The sequence below is a fragment of the Culex quinquefasciatus genome, chromosome 3, assembly GCF_015732765.1.
Source record: "Culex quinquefasciatus strain JHB chromosome 3, VPISU_Cqui_1.0_pri_paternal, whole genome shotgun sequence".
In the NCBI taxonomy this organism is placed as follows: Eukaryota; Metazoa; Arthropoda; class Insecta; order Diptera; family Culicidae; genus Culex; species Culex quinquefasciatus.
In genome coordinates, this window is record NC_051863.1 from 162,012,349 (window position 1) to 162,031,523 (window position 19,175).

General features: G+C 36.0%; 1 protein-coding gene across 4 annotated transcripts; it reads left to right on the top strand.

Annotated features, from left to right (window-relative positions):
- The first annotated feature begins 1,729 nt into the window (after positions 1-1,729).
- Positions 1,730-15,644, top strand: LOC6037268 (protein lethal(2)essential for life). Of its 4 annotated transcripts, none has more exons than XM_038264289.1 (4): positions 1,730-1,971; positions 2,189-2,720; positions 14,582-14,729; positions 15,050-15,644. In XM_038264289.1, exons 2-4 carry the CDS (start codon positions 2,312-2,314, stop codon positions 15,075-15,077), a joined length of 585 nt encoding a protein of 194 aa, XP_038120217.1. In that variant the 5' UTR covers positions 1,730-1,971; positions 2,189-2,311; the 3' UTR covers positions 15,078-15,644. The 4 variants fall into 4 exon arrangements, with proteins under 4 accessions (XP_038120217.1, XP_038120219.1, XP_038120216.1 ...); XM_038264291.1 differs by having other exon boundaries at positions 2,332-2,720; XM_038264288.1 differs by having other exon boundaries at positions 1,730-1,966.
- Positions 15,645-19,175: the final 3,531 nt, after the last annotated feature.

Genomic DNA, 19,175 nt, shown 5'->3' on the forward strand with positions numbered 1-19,175 from the left:
TCAGCATAAAAAAAACTGTTAGGCCAGCTATTGTTTAAAACTACGAGTTTTGTGTGTGTGTGTGTGTGTGTGTGTGTGTGTGTGTGTGTGTGTATTTAATTGAAATTGATTAAATGGCTCCTGTTGCAGTACTTATTCTAGTAAACCGACATTATAAATCAAGATTTGGCAAAAAAAAAGTTATTTTGCGACTAGTTTTGCAAGCATTACAAGAGTGCTGATTCGTTTACAGCGGTTTAAAATCCAATTATAAACGTGTAATTTCATTGCCCACGAGTACCTTCTAGCCAGATCAACCTATGAAGCTGTGATTCATCGGTGGGGCTCTCGTCGCCTCCCGCCGTTCGCCAGAATTGGGAACGATGCCAGCGGAAGAACGGCGTAAACAAACGGCGGCTGCGGTGATCGTCGCTGCTAACCAGTGCTACTTATGGCATAAATAAATTACCTGTAGGGATAGAGGAGATACTTTTGAAAAGTTGCTTAGATGAAATAAATGTCAATTTATTTGATTTCAAACGAATAATATAAATCATGCATTCTGTCTCTTGGAAGAAAAAAACGACCTTTACCCTTAGATTGGGCATCACCCGTTTGATCCAGAGAATCACCCCAACAATATGCGAGAGGGAGCGCGCGCGCGCGCGGAACCGATCATCCGTGAAGATCACTTTGGTCTCGTGAACCATCGAGGCAAATTTTTGAATGGGATGATTAATGCGATTACAATTGACGTTATGTGATTGAGCTCGGTATTTTTTTCTGTTTGTTCTATTTCGATCACGCTGTAGAATATTGATTATGTAAAATTGGATTGGCTGCTTAGCAAAGCATTGAGGTGGTTTGATTTGATGTAACAGCGAGGTAAACTATTTTATGCTCTATGCTAGTATCAATCGCTATGAACAAATTTGAAGTACCAGCGATGCTTGATAGCGATCAACCTTTTTGGAGGCTTTCCGCAAAATTTTCTTCCAATGCATAAGCTGTTGCTTCTATGTTTAGGCGGGGCCAGATAAGGTCCAACGATCTGTGGACCGAGATAATCTATGTCAGAATCTTCCAGATCTAACATGAACTGTACTTCCTCATAATTTCTTACCCAGTCGGACGTTACTTGATTTGTAACACACACACATATCCATCATTTGTAGCCGTCAAATGAAAAAAAAAATGTTAACATCTACACTGAAAACCCAACCATGGTAGTTGCTACCATATTGTAGGGTTAAATTGAGAACACGCACCGACGTATTTTTGCTAAAAACATTCCGTGCTTGAATTAACTGATTAACGCAGTCAGTTTTACTATGTCGAGAGCGGTATGGTAATTTCAACCCTCCAATATGGAAAGAATGATAATGAATTCGTAATTGCTACCATACAATTTTGTGGAAGCATGGTACATTCTACCATTTTTGCGTTTACTTTCACCAAAAAGCAACAGTTATTTTAATAAGCAGCATTTTTAGCAAATGTTCTTAAAATTACCATGGTCGGGCTTTCAGTGTATTGTATCCAGCTTAAATCAATGGGGGTTGACAATCTAATAATAAATTTATCCATTCAAACTTGTACCGCTGCAACAAAATCGCGCGCGTTATTGCTCGCTTTCGTGCCGCACCACGTGGCGTGCAGAGTGTAGCGGGGCCACGCGTTCTCCCAGCAATCCCAACCGCGCCCTTCTCCGTTTTCAAGTTCATCAAAATCAAAACACAAAATTCCACTGCTGGTTCCACAGTCGTTCCGACGCTCTCGACCGTAACAGTCGCCTACTTCCTCCGGTTCTAGCAAACAAACGCGCGAATTCTCGAAAGCGAGCCGGCGCAAAGTCCATCAGAACCGTTCCGACCGTCAGCTGATTCGGAAGTGTTTATTCCCCCGTCCCAGGTCTAGTCGCGCGCGCGTTCTCTGCTAGGGCCACTTGCCAAGTTTCTTCCACTTTTTTGTTATTTGTCTTGAAGAGGTGAGGTAAGAGTGAAAGTGCAGTCGGTGGCGGCAGTTTGAAAGTGAAACCCGCCGGAGCCGGTTCCGCGAGTGAATTTGGGGGAAAATTGGCTAGAAGTTTTCTTTTTCGTTTACTTTTGCAAATTACGACGCAATTGAGGAGGAATCGGAATCGGCTCTCGAACATCTGCTATTAATAATCCATCCTCATAATCTCTATATCTATACCGTTTTCTGTTAGATCGATAATTACACGATATCATAACCATCATCATCTTCATCGTTCAGGCGAAATAGTTTTATAAAGCAGAGATTCTTCCCCCGTCTTGCCGACCCGACCCCGAACTCTACCCCGAATCTTCGGATGGCCCCGTTGGTCCGCAGCACCAGCAGCATGTCTCTGGTTCCGATGCAGTACCGTAGCTGGTGGGACGACTGGGATCTGCCCTTGTACGGCCGCATGCTGGAAAAGTCCGTCACCCAGGAGGTCCTCGAGGATCATCCGTACTTCTGGCGTAACGCACCGCTTCCGCCACTGCGTTGGTCCAGCCTGTGGCGTCCGTGGCGCTACTTTAGTCTGCGGGACGTCGGTTCGCGCGTCGATTCGGACCGGGAGAAGTTTTTGATAGAGGTGGATGTGCACCAATTTGCACCTCATGAAGTGACCGTTCGTAAAACGGATAAGTACGTGACCATCGAGGGCAAGCACGAGGAAAAACGAGACGAGCTGGGATATGTGGCGAGGCAGTTCTCGAGGCGTTACATGATCCCGAGTGAGTATTTTTAGGGGATGGTGGAAAACAGAGGCTTAAGTAATTTAATTTTAAGGGATTCAAAATCGTTATTTGGGATTGGATGGAATATATTACATTCTGTTATAAATTTATAATCTAAATTTTGATATTTAGTCACCTTTGAGTTTATTTTATAGTTTGGCATGGGCATGGTTCCTGGTTTTAGCAAATTATTGATTCTAAAAGAAACAACACCAAATAAATCTTTTCGATTTGTCGTGGCAAAAAATACCTTTGGGGTCACCGAACACGTGTAGTTTTTTTTTGGAAAGGTGAATGAGTTTTTCCAATGCTTGCTGAATTAATGTGAAATTAGGATTATGTTTATTTTTCAATATTTAATCAATAAAATAATTTAAAATAAGTCACGCTTTTCTTTTCGTCGATTTCTCTAAAACCATACAGAATTTTTGCAAGCTTCAAAAAGTATTTTGTAGATCTGAACAAAACCTACAAATTGTTTCTAAAAGATTGCAAAAATGTTGCGTCATTCCAGAGAAATCGACAAAATAGGAAAACGTAACGTAAAAAGAGGTTTCACTGTAATGCAAAATGGCTTCTGTGGGCATACCGAAAGCACCAAAGCTGGATTAAAAAATACAAAAATTTAAATTAAAGAAAAACATCGATTTCGTGGAGAACTGCTCAACAGTAAATAATGTAAACTAAAATAACCTCAAATCAATGGTTTAAACGACTCAGTATTTTTTTCAAAAAACAGAAGATGAATTTCCTTTAAAAAATATGTAAAAATTGGAAACTTTTTCCACATTTTCCGACGACATGAATGACATGCCACATTATAAGGTGTTGCGTCGATTCCGTCTATCACGTGTCACAAGTGTGCACGATCATTTTGATGATTATGAATTCTGAAAATCGTTAAAGCATCTTTTAGTGTATCACGCTGTAAAATAAGGCTTATTTGAATCAACAAAACATTTTGTTTGGAATACTAATTGGGTCCTAAAATTAAGCGGTATAATTTTTCTCAACAATAAAACTTATTTTTCTGATTAAAATGACCCTTTGTACGACCGCAAATAATATAAAATTTATTTAAAAAGAATATAGCATCGCGGCCATTCTTGAGAGAAAAGGTGCTACTTGACAGCTCGTTTCAAGGAGACAATAGTTGATTCATCGAAAGAATGTTGTCTTGTATTTTTTTTTGCTTTTACATGAAACAAAAAGATCAAAAATTTGTTAGGATAGTGTTTTTACCGAAGTACGTAAAAATGTATATGGGACTTTATTACCCTATTGTCTCCATACAATTTTGACAACTGTCCATCATCCCGAGAATTCTCGGGACAAAAATCCCGGGATTTTTTGAAATCCGGTAATACCCGAATTATGGGAATTTTTATATTTTGTCCAGGGAATTCCCGAAATTGAAAAAAAACAAATTATGGTCTGGAAATTCAGATTTGGTTGTGGAAATAAACATTAGACTAAAAAGCTGAACAGTTGAATACATAGTTATCGATAAGATTGTTAAAGCATTTTTTTACGTAAAAAACATCATATTTAATTATTTTTCATCGAACACCGGCATCTAGGGCAAATAAGGACATTTTTTTTAATGTATCGAATTAAAGCAGGTGTTTAAGCCAATTTTTTGCATAATGTTTTTATTTTTCTAATGATTTCGTTTAAAACAGAAACAGAACAAAAAAATAGTACACCGATTTTCAAATTTATTGCTCTACAATCTCCTGTATCTTTTTCAGACTGTAGTCCCGATTTTCCCCAGTTGGTGGTAGTGAGCTGACCACCTAAATTGTCAAGCTCTAGAAAAGGGGGGTATTTCCAAAAGAATTTCCCTTTTTCTCAAGCTTGGGAGTTTAGGTGTTAAAGATAATTTGTAAAATTAATTATATAAAATGTACATCTTCATCGTTTTTTAGCTATTGATGTAGTTTGGTCCAAAATCGTGTGCTCTTTCAGAAAAGCCTATAACTTCCACTACTTTGTTCTAGAAATCTGGAAGAAATCCAGTTTTTCTCGCGAAAACTTAACACGTAGCCTTATGTGTGGGGCAAACCGGGCAAACCTCAAATGCGTTTTTCTCAGCTTGCTGATTTTGCATATGGGACATTCATGCGAACATGGGCAGTCTAGGCATGCACAAAAAAGAAAACTCATTGGATTTAAAATTTTGAATCCAAAGCACATTTTTTTTCTAAATCCAAAGCACAACAAAAAAAAAAAAACACAAAAAAACATTTTTAATTGATTTTAAGCTATCTAAAAACCATTGCCCTTGTTAAGATTGAATGGTAGATTATAACCAATCAATAGTATTGAGCTAATTTTATGACTTTAAGCTTGAAAATTATAACAAATATAATGAAAACATGGGTTTTATGACTGTGTTGAAAAAAATCCTAGATCCTGGCAATTCCCGGGATTTTAAAAATATATTTTTGCAATTCCGTCGTGAAACTACTTACTTTTCCTGTCATTCTTGAACGACGAAATAGCCTACTTTTCTGTACCAAAAATAACAGAATCGAATAGCAACACTTTTCAAAATAAATGCTGAAAAGTTCTACTTTTCAGCACTCAAATGGGTGCTGAAAAGTTGAACTTTTCAGCACTTGTTTCGAAAAGTAACACTTTTCAACATTTTTTTAATTTAAACGATTTATTGACAAAATACATGAAAATTTGACACAAAATTTCACTCAGTGTGTGTTTTTTGGAATTGCAAAAAATGTTGTATGGAACTCGTTGCAAAACTTGATTTTTTCAGCACTCTTCGTATTTATCCAACTCGGTGAATCTCGTTGGATAAATGTACGACTCGTGCTGAAAAAATCCTCTTTTTGCAACTTGTTGCATAAACTACTATTTCAAACCCCGGGAAAATTTTACGCCCTATACAAAAATGGTACGTCAATATTTTAAAATCTGTAACTTTTGAAGGAATTGTTCGATTCTTCGGCAAATTTGTAGGTATTGATGAGGTATTGCCGAGTTTTTTTGAAAATATTGTGATTTTTGGAAAAATCGGTATTTTATCCATAACAAATTTTTGACCCCATTTTTTGGTGTAAAATTGAATTATCAATTTAAATGTACTTTACAGATTTTTTGTTAAAGTGCCAAGATATAGCTACCGTCATCTGGGGTGAATTGGGACTACAGTTTGAACAGGGACAGTACGTTTTAGAGCAGTTAAAAGCTTCTAATTTGGAAATGGATGTTGCTCTGAATCTGGTCTACCCGAAACCACTCAATGATATCAAATTATTAAACTGCAACATTGCTAAAACAGCTGTCCCAATTCGCCCCATGTGTCCCGATTTGCCCCAGATGACGGTACCGAAAGTATGATTTCAGTGAAATAGGGGAAATATACCCATTTTAATCACACTAAGCCGTTCGACCAATTCTCATCACTTTTGCCGTTTCTGCTATTAAATCAACACTTTCAGATGTTTCAACAATGGAGAGTTGCTTGCTCACTTTTATTTGAGCTATTTATTACTTTGGAACAGTCAAAAACACTTTATATAAGCTGTAATTCATGATCAAAGTGCTGATAGGCCGATAATAGAAATAGGCTGAGAAAGGGTATAGTTCCCCTATTTACAGTTTTTCAGTTTTATGATTTTTCGATTAGTGACTATTGGTGACCGTGTTCCGAAATGTTCAAAAAAGTTGCTAGAAAATTGCCTAAGATGCATTCAAACTTGGATCTCTGGATGCTGAGTAACAGTTTCAACAAAAAGACACAGGCAAATTGAAGTTTTTTAATTCTCATGCAAACATTTCCACAGCAACTAATGACAAATTTTCAATGTTGAAGAATGGGTATGCTTTATTTGCTGTCTTAATAATTTTTAATTTCCAACGCATGCAAATGTGGTTATATCCTTGACCTTAGCTTAAAAATTGCAAAGAAATTCTAACTTGGAAGCGCAGCTCTTTAACAATTTGTCCGATGTTACCCTCTCCCTCAGAAAAATTCTCGAGAGGAAACTATCGGCTGGGCAAGAGCAACGAAGTGGATAAGTTTTCGCAGTCACGCAACACTTGGTTTCGCTCCATCGTTTAGTTTGGGCTGTAATACTGAATGCAAAATTCCCATATCTGTGTGTCTGTGCATAAAGCTCAACGCAGACAAATAACATCCAAACGGGGTAAGAATTCGCCAAGATTCATCCACACGGACTGTTATAAATATGGTTTTGTTTTGTGATTGGCATTTGGATAGACAAATACGGAGAGAGATACCACGTGGGTGTATTTTTTTTGCTTCGTTTTTGGTATCGGATTGTGCCCACTTCACTTCATTCGGTAATGCTGGATACGGTGATTTTCTGGCTGGGTTGAATGTTTGTTGTTGGAAAATTCCTTGCTATTTGCGGGCAAAATATGAAGAACAATGCAATTTTCCTTTTTGAGCGAGTATTTAAACTAAAGTCATTTTTGTCACACTTGTGGAATTTGAGACATATTACTTAATAGCAATAAATTGAGGATAATGATGTGTTTTATCGTATTATCAGTAAAAATATCATCAGACAAGCTTCTTTTTTTAGATAGGAATTGAAACAAGTTGTACACTTTTTGCAAGCGTATTGTGAATGAATGAAATATTTGGCTGGAATAAGACTGGTAAAAAATATTTTTTCAAAAAACTTCAAAATTTCAATGGAAATTTAAGTACACTCAGCTGAAAATGTTTGAGTTATTTTTTTTTAATTTTAGAAAAATTTTGATGTTTAATTTATTTTTTCGCTAAAATTGATGTTTTCATCAAATTTTAAATTTTTCAAAAAATAATGATTGCAAAACTGACTATTGTAAAAAGCACTTTTTTCCATGCAAATGCTGAAACTGTATGGCTTGTTATTTCAATATTTACATTTTTATTTTATTTTTTAAAACAGACCCTCCCCCACATTGACCCCTGCCAGAGCCGAGGGACAAAAACTTTGCATCGGCCTGAAAAAATAATAGAATTAAACAAGCACTAATGACTTAAAGAATTAAAGAATTAATGAATTAAAAAATAAAAAATTAAAGAATTAATCAAAGCCAATCTTTCGAAGGGATCCTGGAGAGTGCCTTAGGTTAGATGACGCCTAGCACTCTTCTTGTCATTTATTAACATTTGTAGTGCACCATTGCATCGGAATGCATTGAAACATCACAAGCGTTAAAGCGGCCAGGCCTACTGCGTAAAGCCGTATCGCAGAGATGACTCGTAATTGGGTTGAGTTTGAGCACTGAGTGTTCGAACAACAACACAATTCTGAATCTACAGGGGAGGAAGAAGCGTGGGGACCAGTGCTGTTAAACGTTAATTAACGTTAACGCGTCCGTTAATCGTTAAAATTAACGAGAACGCGAACGGAGCCTACGTTGATCTTAACGAGAACGCGAACGGAACGCGTTAATTAACGCCGTTAATTAACGTCGTTAATTAACGCGTTAATCCTTCTGAGGCCCCGACTTTGAAGGCCTGTATCTCCCAAACGGTAACATCTAGCGGGTTACTTCCAGTTGCATTTTACGGGCATTAACTGTGACTATGAGTTCCCGGTGAGGTTATTTGTCCAAAGTTACCACCGGTTCCGGCAACCCGGAACATCCGTCAAGTATATTTTTTTAAAGCTTTTGTCATTCAATCGACATTTGAGCCAATGTTATGAAACGTTGTTTGCAGTACATAGGTACACTGACTACCTTGGGCAGTTCAGGGCATCTGTGGCCACTCCGGAACCGATTCCATGGTACCATGCAAATGGTTCCGATGATTGTGATGTTCAAAGGTCGACATGTTGCTTATCAAATTTAGTCAAATGAAAATCATTAATAATCTATTATAATGCCGGTGCCCTTTGACCCGATCGGACTAATCCGGAACCGGTTACCGGTGACCGGAGAAAGTGTAGTGAGTATAGGAAAAGTCCTTTCACGCGACATATCAAACTTCATGAAATTGAAAATTATAACCAATGAAGGCCAAACTGACGTCAACAGGGTTGATCCTTCCGGAATCGGCCATTGGAGGCCACAGTGCTTCCCCCATCGCAGGTACATCGCACGCCTGCTACCAGCAAACCTTATGGAGCCAAAAAATAAAATGACATTTATTTGGACTGCTCGCTCTGTGTTACTTTGTGGCTATACACTTGTATTGGTTGGCTGGTTTTAAAATCATTGACAGAACATTCAGAAGTGGTTCCGTAACGCAATCTAGGAGGCCTTGAACTAAAAATCAGGCAAATTTGACAATTGACGTAATAAACAGCAACTACTGGCTCTTTGAGAGTGTCAAACCTAAACAATTCAGCTGGCTACTTGGCCTACTTGGATGCAGTGCAATGGGACTCCAACTGCGTACCATCTTGTAGCCTACAAACTGCAAGCGCACTGGAGTTTAAAGGCTGGTCAACCGGAACCAATACAAAAGTGTATGTGTATATTTCCTGAATAAAATAAAAAATCTACATATTGAATCATAAGGCATCGACATTAGCCTGTCCCATTTTGAGGTCTTGTCGAGGAATTTCAGGTGCTCACTTCTTAAATGATAGATTATGATGTTAGGAACAATGTTTTCTTAGACAAGAAAAAATAATAAAATACTTTCTCGCACCCCCTAGTCGATTTACTGAAAAAAGTCACTTTTTTGAACAAATTTTCTAAAATCGCTTGGAATCAATACAAAAACTGTTTCGATCAGGTGTGTATTATCTTCAAACGATAGGTTTTGTCCATAGATTAAGATGCACTATCAATATTGGACCAAAATTTAAGTTTTTGGACTCTCCCAGGCGGATTTGTGTCGAAAAAATCGCATTTTTTCGAAACTTTTTTCAGAAATGTTCATTTAATTTAGGGTAGCCTTTTTTTCCAGTGAAACTAATAGATGCAGCTTGTAGGAAATTTCATGGCGAACATTTTTCCCTCTGAGAAAATGCAATTTCGACACTCCAGAGCCGAGATATTTGAGTTTTAATGAGGAAAAAAGTGCCAATTTTCAAAATTTCTCAGAATTCAGAAGCAAGGCCTACTAATTACACGATATAGCAAGCATATGTCTCAAAGGTCAGGGTATGCTTTTTTATAGTAATTTTGGCCGCTGAATCCGAATCTGAAATCAAATTTCGTGTAAACAGTGATGTTTTGGAGCTACACCCTTTTGGAATGTTATTTGCGTGTTTAAGAGGCAGTTTTTGTAAATATTGCTCGGTTTGTTCTAGAGGTCGTATTGAGGTGCTCCGATTTGGATGAAACTTTCAGCGTTTGTTTGTCTATACATGAGATGAACTCATGCCAAATATGAGCCCTCTACGACAAAGGGAAGTGGGGTAAAACGGGCATTGAAGTTTTAAGTCCAAAAAATATATAAAATCTTAAAATTGCTCGCATTTCCGTAAAACTTCATCAATTCCAACTCTCTTAAATGCATTCGAAAGGTCTTTTGAAGCACTTCAAAATGAGCCATAGACATCCAGGATTGGTTTAACTTTTTCTCATAGCTTTTGCAAATTACTGTTAAAAATGTTTTTTTTATTTTAAACCTCAATATCTTTTTGCAACAGCCTCCAACACCCATACTCCCAGAGGTCAAAAGATTGGTAGTTTCATAGACTATAAGCCTACGGAAATAACTTTTTGGCCAATGCAGTTTTTCTCATAGTTTTTCGATTTTTCTATAACAAACATTTTACAACGTTAGTTATTGTCCTGCATCCATAGCGGCACCTTTTAGTCTCACTTTTGTCATATTCGAAATCCTCGGAAAATTCAAACTTCAATGCCAATCCTGGATGTCTATGGCTCATTTTGAAGTGCTTCAAAAGACCTTTTGAATGCATCTAAGAGAGTTGGAATTGATGAAGTTTTACTAAAATGCGAGCAATTTTAAGATTTTATATATTTTTTGGACTTAAAACTTCAATGCCCGTTTTACCCCACTTCCCTTTGTCGTAGAGGGCTCATATTTGGCATGAGTTCATCTCATGTATAGACAAACAAACGCTGAAAGTTTCATCCAAATCGGAGCACCTCAATACGACCTCTAGAACAAACCGAGCAATATTTACAAAAACTGCCTCTTAAACACGCAAATAACATTCCAAAAGGGTGTAGCTCCAAAACATCACTGTTTACACGAAATTTGATTTCAGATTCGGATTCAGCGGCCAAAATCACTATAAAAAGCATACCCTGACCTTTGAGACATATGCTTGCTATATCGTGTAATTAGTAGGCCTTGCTTCTGAATTCTGAGAAATTTTGAAAATTGGCACTTTTTCCTCACTAAAACTCAAATATCTTGGCTCTGGAGTGTCGAAATTGCATTTTCTCAGAGGGAAAAATGTTCGCCATGAAATTTCCTACAAGCTGCATCTATTAGTTTCACTGGGAAAAATAGGCTACCCTAAATTAAATGAACATTTCTGAAAAAAGTTTCGAAAAAATGCGATTTTTTCGACACAAATCCGCCTGGGAGAGTCCAAAAACTTAAATTTTGGTCCAATATTGATAGTGCATCTTAATCTATGGACAAAAACCTATCGTTTGAAGATAATACACACCTGATCGAAACAGTTTTTGTATTGATTCCAAGCGATTTTAGAAAATTTGTTCAAAAAAGTGACTTTTTTCAGTAAATCGTCTAGGGGGTGCGAGAAAGTATTTTATTATTTTTTCTTGTCTAAGAAAACATTGTTCCTAACATCATAATCTATCATTTAAGAAGTGAGCACCTGAAATTCCTCGACATGACCTCAAAATGGGACAGGCTAATCGACATGCATCTAAGTGGACATAATTTTCAATTTCATGAAGTTTGATATGTCGCATGAAAGGACTTTTCCTATACTCACTACACTTCCTCCGGTCTCCGGTAACCGGTTCCGGAGTGGTCCGATCGGGTCAAAGGACACCGGCATGATAATAGCTGATTAATGAGTTTCATTCCACTAAATTTGATAAGCAACATGTCGACTTTTGAATATCACAATCATCGGAACCATTTGCGTGGTACCATGGAATCGGTTCCGGAGTGGCCACAGATGACCTGAACTGACCCAAGGTAGTCAGTGTACCTATGTACTACAAACAACGTTTCATAACATTGGCTCAAATGTCGATTGAATGACAAAAGCTTTAAAAAAACATGCTTGACGGATGTTCCGGGTTGCCGGAACCGGTGGTAACTTTGGACAAATAACCTCACCGGGAACTCATAGTCACAGTTAATGCCCGTAAATGCAACTGGAAGTAACCCGCTAGATGTTACCGTTTGGGAGATACAGGCCTTCAAAGTCGGGGCCTCAGAAGGATTAACGCGTTAATTAACGACGTTAATTAACGGCGTTAATTAACGCGTTCCGTTCGCGTTCTCGTTAAGATCAACGTAGGCTCCGTTCGCGTTCACGTTTAGGTTAACTTTTAACGATTCCGTTAAGTTAAACGTCGTTAATTTAAACGTTTAACAGCACTGTTTTTTACCTATGCGCTGACAAGCTCCAGCTGTGGGACTGAAACAATTGAAAAATATATATTTTTATGCAATTCATAATTCAAATAAATAAAAAGAAACTAACTTTCTATCTTTATTTCTTAAAACCAAATAACATTTTTTTTTATATTTGAAACATATTTTTTTGAGGTTTCAATCAATCACGTTTAATTTCAAAATCTAATTTTCGTAATCAATTCTATAATAATTATTATTTAAATGTTTCGATATTCTGGTTTATGGGGGGTTGAGGAGATAATATTTAAATAGTGTTCTAAATATCAAGATCATTTTATCGGTAGAAATCGTAAAACTTCTGAAAAAATATTAAAAAATAATAGGTAGGATAGAGTGGGGAGACTTGATCCCAAGCCTGTATCTCGTCAGAATGTGGGTAAAAAAATTAGCTTTGTTCTAGAAAGTTGTGCGAAATTGACTAAAACTCATTGTAGAAAACAAAGAAAAAAAAAATTGTTTAGATTGAGTTACACACATTTTTCTAAGAAGTGCTGCAAAAAACTTCCAAGAGATCTTTTTTCTTTGTTTTGATAAGTATAGAAAACACTCAAAAATTATTCAAAAAAATATTTTTTAAAAGGAATTGTTTGATAAACATATCAACTCCAAAACCCTTACGCATTTGACTTTAAATTTATCGTCATACTATTTTTACAATCAATTGTTTAAAAAAGTGCATTTAGGGAGACTTGATCCCTGCATTTTTACAGTCACTGGAATCAGCCTCAAGATTAAATAATTGGGCTGGGTTTTCGTACATAGTTTTCTTTAGTATAGTTGTATATAACTTACTGCAGTTTGAACCATTTTTCAAAAGTTTTGTAAACAAAAATTACCAGCTTTTGTAAACATGCTCAATTTTGGTCTAAAAAAGAAAATTTTATGTTTTTAAATATTTTGCATGCTAAACTTGTTATATTTTGAACACAAACGTACAGGTTTAATGTGAAATTGATGTAACTTATAGAAAATTAAAAGTTTGGATGAATAAGAAACATTTTGCTTAAGATTTCTTCAAAATGTTGAAAGGGGGATCAAGTTACCCCCAACATTTTGAAAATGCCGGTTTAAAATATTTTTTTAAAACGCTTGGCATGATTCGAAGAGTTTATCTGATGAAATACTCTTATCAGCAAAACATAGTTGAATGTTTAAGCTTTCAATTCATGCAAAAAGATCATAGTTTTGTGAGAAATTGACAGAGTTATGTGCGATACAAAAAAAGGGGATCAAGTCTCCCCACTCTCCCCTATTTTGTAAGTTTTTGAAAGTACCATAACTGTAAAAATTTATAACGTATTTGGTTTCACAATTTGATTTTTGATTTTTTTTATTGCTGCCGGGAGCCTACGGACCGCTAGCGTGCCCAAATCCTCGAGGATGGTGGGGCAACAATATGAGGTTATGAAAAATTCGTCGTTTATGGACACCCACTGACCAATTTTAGAACAAATTTAACTATTTGTACTGAATTAATCTAACCGAGATGTGATTTTTCAACAGCTGTTTAATTCAAAACAGAAGGCACTGTAATTATTGTGACCGTAAAACGGGGTGACTTTGATAGGTTTGAGATTTTTCCGCAAACTAAAGAGTACAAATTAAATACTTACGGAATGGTATAGAATCATACTGACCGTGGTAGAGAAGTGTTCAAAGTTACTCAAGTTCTTCATAAAATTTTGAAAGTTTAAAAAGTTAGTTAACAATAATTAAGAAAATGTTGATGTATAGCATTATTTTAATCTTCTCAAAGTGTCATGATTTTCTCAATGAAAAAGATTTTGAATCGGAAAACGGTACGCATTTTCGAATTTTTTGGACAATTTTTCGCTAGCAGAAAGTAAAACAAGTTTGTAAATGATATATATTATGTGTTTTTGAAACATTATACAATAAAAATCTCCAAATTTATAGTCATTTTCAGTAGAACTGATTCTATTTAAAATGAGAAAACTTTTGACTCGTGCTTCGAATTCAGTTTAAATGACTATCAAAGTCACCCCAGAATTCAAACTAAGAATTTTTAAACAAAACACTATCCAAAAAAAAATTTTTTTTCAATAAAAGTGCATGGACTTTGTGTGGCTTACTCCAGTACATGTTTTTAAAATAATAATCTTTAGAATAACTTCACCAGTTGGAAAATAATCCAAAAATAAATCGAAATGCTAACAATGCTAACGGTACTAACGAGAACAAACAGTCCTAGTAAGAATATTAAAATAAAATGAGATACATAATTAGTATTAATCAATGATTTAAAATAATCAATTGATTTTGTTTTTGTATTTAATCAATTTATTTCTCAATCGTACTTTTACAGTTGGCTACGACGCAAATCTGATCGTGTCCTCGCTATCCTCGGACGGTGTCCTGACCGTCACTGCCCCCCGGATCGGCCTGCCAGCGCCCAAGGTGGAAAAGTTTGTGCCGATCTGGCACACCGGAAAGCCCGCCATCGAGGACAAGAAGTAATGTTATTTCAAAAGATGATCGATCTCGTCGTATCAAAATTAAATTACAGAAAAAAACCCAATGTTATTCTGCCGCGGCTGTCTGTGTTATAGTGTATTGGAAAACCTACGAAAAAAATCAGTGTAAATCGGCCCAAGCTAAAATTCAACAAAAAATTTCAACCATTTTCACAGCCACTACAGCAACAGCAATATCATGGCCGACGAAAAGCTCGCCAAGTCCGTGAAGCGAACCACGAACGGTTCACAGAGTGAGCAAAAAAGAATCCGTTGTTGATTATTTTGTGTTTTTTTTTTTGTTTTTCGTTTTGTTGTAGATTTAGAATTGGATTCTATTTGAACTAGAATTTGGCACCTTCGACGGCAAGCACGACACTCACCTTGAAAAGCGCGCGCGACAGTCACAACCACAGCCCCGTGTACCACGTGGTTGTTTGCCGTAGCTGCAGAAGGCACCACGAGGACACTACCGAAAAAAAATATTAGCATTGAAAACAAGCAAAAGTCAGGACCACACAGAAACGAACCGAACCACACTTTGTGATACACTTTTTTTCTCCTTCGAATAGAATCACCTGATCACACGAACAAACTTACCACCAAAAATTCTTTGAAATTCGATAAAAAGTTTGACATGCCGAATAGCTAATAAAATAATATAAGTAAAAAAAAATAATAGAATTAACTAACACGAACATGCAAATTGCCGAAAGCAGCAGCAGCAACAAAATGTGATTCAACCGCAACCACCCCAGTTACTCTCTGTTCTTGTCCTCTTATCTTCTATGTGTTAGGAAAATTTCGTTGTTACCTTGTTAGATGTTTGTGATTGGATGAATCAAACCCGACCCCTTTCTCCCCCACCCCCCGTGTGTTATATAATAAACGTCACGTTTTCCCGAAAATTGTCAATCAAGCCCGTGTTCTTATTTCCGTTTGCGGTCTATCACAACCCGTCAAAATTGAAAAATAAAATGTTTGAATTTGGTTTGAAATTGCTTCCCCGAGGCAGTTAAGTCTTTACCGTAATTTTTACTTTATCAGATATTTTCAGTGACTACTTTAAAACTAAAAAGTTTTTTTCGGCTATAAATTTATTTAAGGCCAAAAATGGTCAGAAAAAAAGGTTAAATATTTTATGTTTATTTACGCATATAGTGATAAAAGGCATACCAGAGGACAGCTGCTGATTACTTTTTTTCATGTAAAATATCGAGACATAAATAATCATCTGTAATTCGGCCCATAGAAAAAACTGTCAAACGAGAAGTTGAAGAATAGCCGAGAGTCAACATTTTCAAAATTAATTTATAAATCAGATTTTTGGTTAACGTACAAAAAACGTCTGTATAAATGATAACAGGGGTTTGAATCTAAACTAAAAACTAGCGTTTTGTATTTATTATAATAAAAGATAAAAATACCTACATGCAAATCAGTCTTCGTCATGCACACGAGACCCAACTGACGAGTCTTTATCCCAAGTCTGAGCCAATTTGGTCCATACAGTAGGGTATTTTAACCAAAAGTGGACACTAGCGTGTCCCAAAAAAACACGAATTCGAGGAATTCAATGTGCTCAGTACTCAAATGATAGAAAATCATGTTAGAAACAACTCTCTCATACATAAAAACTTTCGGAAAAATTGTTTACCACGTTCCCTGGGCATTTTTTTGAAAAAAGTCAGTTTTTTCGACAATTTCACAAAATCTGCTTAGAAAATGGAAAATTTTAAAATTTCAAATAGCCTATACCATTAAATGATGGTCTGTGGTCCAATAAACAAGTTATTGTATCGATTTGGCCTTTTAAAACCTTGTTTTCACTTTCCCGGTAGCTTTTATGTCGAAAAATACGAGTTTTGCTTTACTTTTTTCAATCTTTTCCTCGGTATTGAACACAAAAATTTCCTCATATGTGAAAATACATGCATCTTGTAGGAAATTTTCCGCCGAAGATTTTCGTCTAAGCAACTTTGAAGTTTCATCAACTCTGAGCTGAGATATTCCAGTTTTTGTGATGAAAGAATATTGAATATTTGAAAATGTTGATATTAATCATCATTGGCATACAATATTAAGGATAATTTAAGCCTAATTTGAAGTGAGGCTGTATCGCATCTGTTTTTAAACATGATTGGTTCATCCTTCAATACTAAGGTCCACCTGGTTTTGTTTTCTCATGGCACACTACGTGCTAAATGAATGAATTACTTTTAGCAAATAACTCATATTTAGAGCATTTGGCATTTAAACCAATCGATGCACGTTTGCTGTGTTTCCATGGATACAAATAAACAAATAACAAATATAAGGTTCAATTGTACGCATTTCCGTGATCTGAACCACAACGTAACGTTTACACTCCCTTCTTATAACTCCTGTTGATAAATCCGATGTTCAGGTAAATTAAAAATATCACTAATATTTGGAATTTATTCTATAGGGATCCATCCATTAATCACGAAGACATTTTTTAAATCTCAGCTCCCTCCTTCTCATGGTCAATTGTCCATAAAAACTTTTGGTTGGAGCGTGGACAATTGCCAACCCCGTACAATCGAACCATATATTTCGATGCCTCTGTGCTCTTGTACTAAGCTTACTGGTTTTCCTATCTAGATAGCATAAGAGAGCACAGATGCATCGATTTGTTATTTGTTTATTTGTATCCATGGAAACACAGCAAACGTGCATCGATTGGTTTAAATGCAAAATGCTCTAAATATGAGTTATTTGCTAAAAGTAATTCATTCATTTAGCACGTAGTGTGCCATGAGAAAACAACACCAGGTGGCCCTTAGTATTGAAGGATGAACCAATCATGTTTAAAAACAGATGCGATACAGCCGCACTTCAAATTAGGCTTAAATTATCCCTAATATTGTATGCCAATGATGATTAATATCAACATTTTCAAATATTCAATATTCTTTCTTCACAAAACTGGAATATCTCAGCTCAGAGTTGATGAAACTTCAAAGTTGCTTAGACGAAAATCTTCGGCGGAAAATTTCCTACAAGATGCATGTATTTTCACATGTGAGGAAATTTTTGTGTTCAATACCGAGGGAAAGATTGAAAAAGTAAAGCAAAAACTCGTATTTTTCGACATAAAAGCTACCGGGAAAGTGAAAAAGGTTTTAAAAGGCCAAATCGATACAATAACTTGTTTATTGGACCACAGACCATCATTTAATGGTATAGGCTATTTGAAATTTTAAAATTTTCCATTTTTCTAAGCAGATTTTGTGAAATTGTCGAAAAAACTGACTTTTTTCAAAAAAATGCCCAGGGAACGTGGTAAACGATTTTTCCGAAAGTTTTCATGTATGAGAGAGTTGTTTCTAACATGATTTTCTATCATTTGAGAACTGAGCACATTGAATTCCTCGACTTCGTGTTTTTTTGGGACACGCTAGTGGACACCCTAGTAGAGCCGATGAGTATTTATCATAACTTTGCAGTGTTTTAAGCACTGCACAGACTGTTTCATAACACTTTGTACAGAATCATCTGAAGTCTTTTGAACATTCTGACCATTTTTCATCCAATTCTAAAAATTTCCGGGTAGGGGTGAAGTTTAAATGTTAAAATGTCTTGTACAGTCATCCCACATATTCGGAACACCCACAAATTCGGAACACTTTTATGATAATTTGTCAATAGCATGCCAAAATTAGCTTTTCTGTCGACCTTACTATTTTTAGAACCTTTATTTGGACATTATCTTGCTATTTCACTAGTAAAAGTAGTACTTTTTGAACAACGAACTTCATTCCAACACGCAGAAAAATGAGGCATATTTGAATCAACAAAACATTTTGTTGATTTGAAAATCGCTAAACGTCAAAGCAACTTTTTCAAAACAACAAAAGATTTTTGTGGAATTGAGAAAATCAAGGTTTGTTTCAACGCAAAATCTGCGTTGATTATATTCAACAAAATTTTTGTTGAAACAAACCTCGTACAGGCTGATTCTACAAAACATTTTTCTGCGTGAAGACTATTTTTTCCAGAGCAGCAAAACACTGCCTCCAAATGGCCTGTTTCATAATTGTGGGATGTTATTGTGCCTCCCACAATTGTAGAACACCTGAATTTAACTGACATTTTCACAAAAAAAAAGTTATCAAACCATGTATAAAACATCACTAAGCTTGAGTTTCATTGGTCTCAGTGTGTGAAGTCATTATTTGGTAATAAATATGTACTCCTGGAGGGATCCAAAGTTTGTTTACATTCATAAGAAAAAAGTGTTACGAATTTGTGGATTTCAAGGGTCAAAGTAATTCTTCAAAAACTTCATATAAAAGTTAAAATTTGCAGATGTTTGATACAGCATTCGAAAGATCGCAAGAAAAGCTTTAAAATGAAGGTAAAAGCAAATCATTAGGTTCAATTCTCGATTCGCTATGATTTTTTGAACATTGACCGATCTGG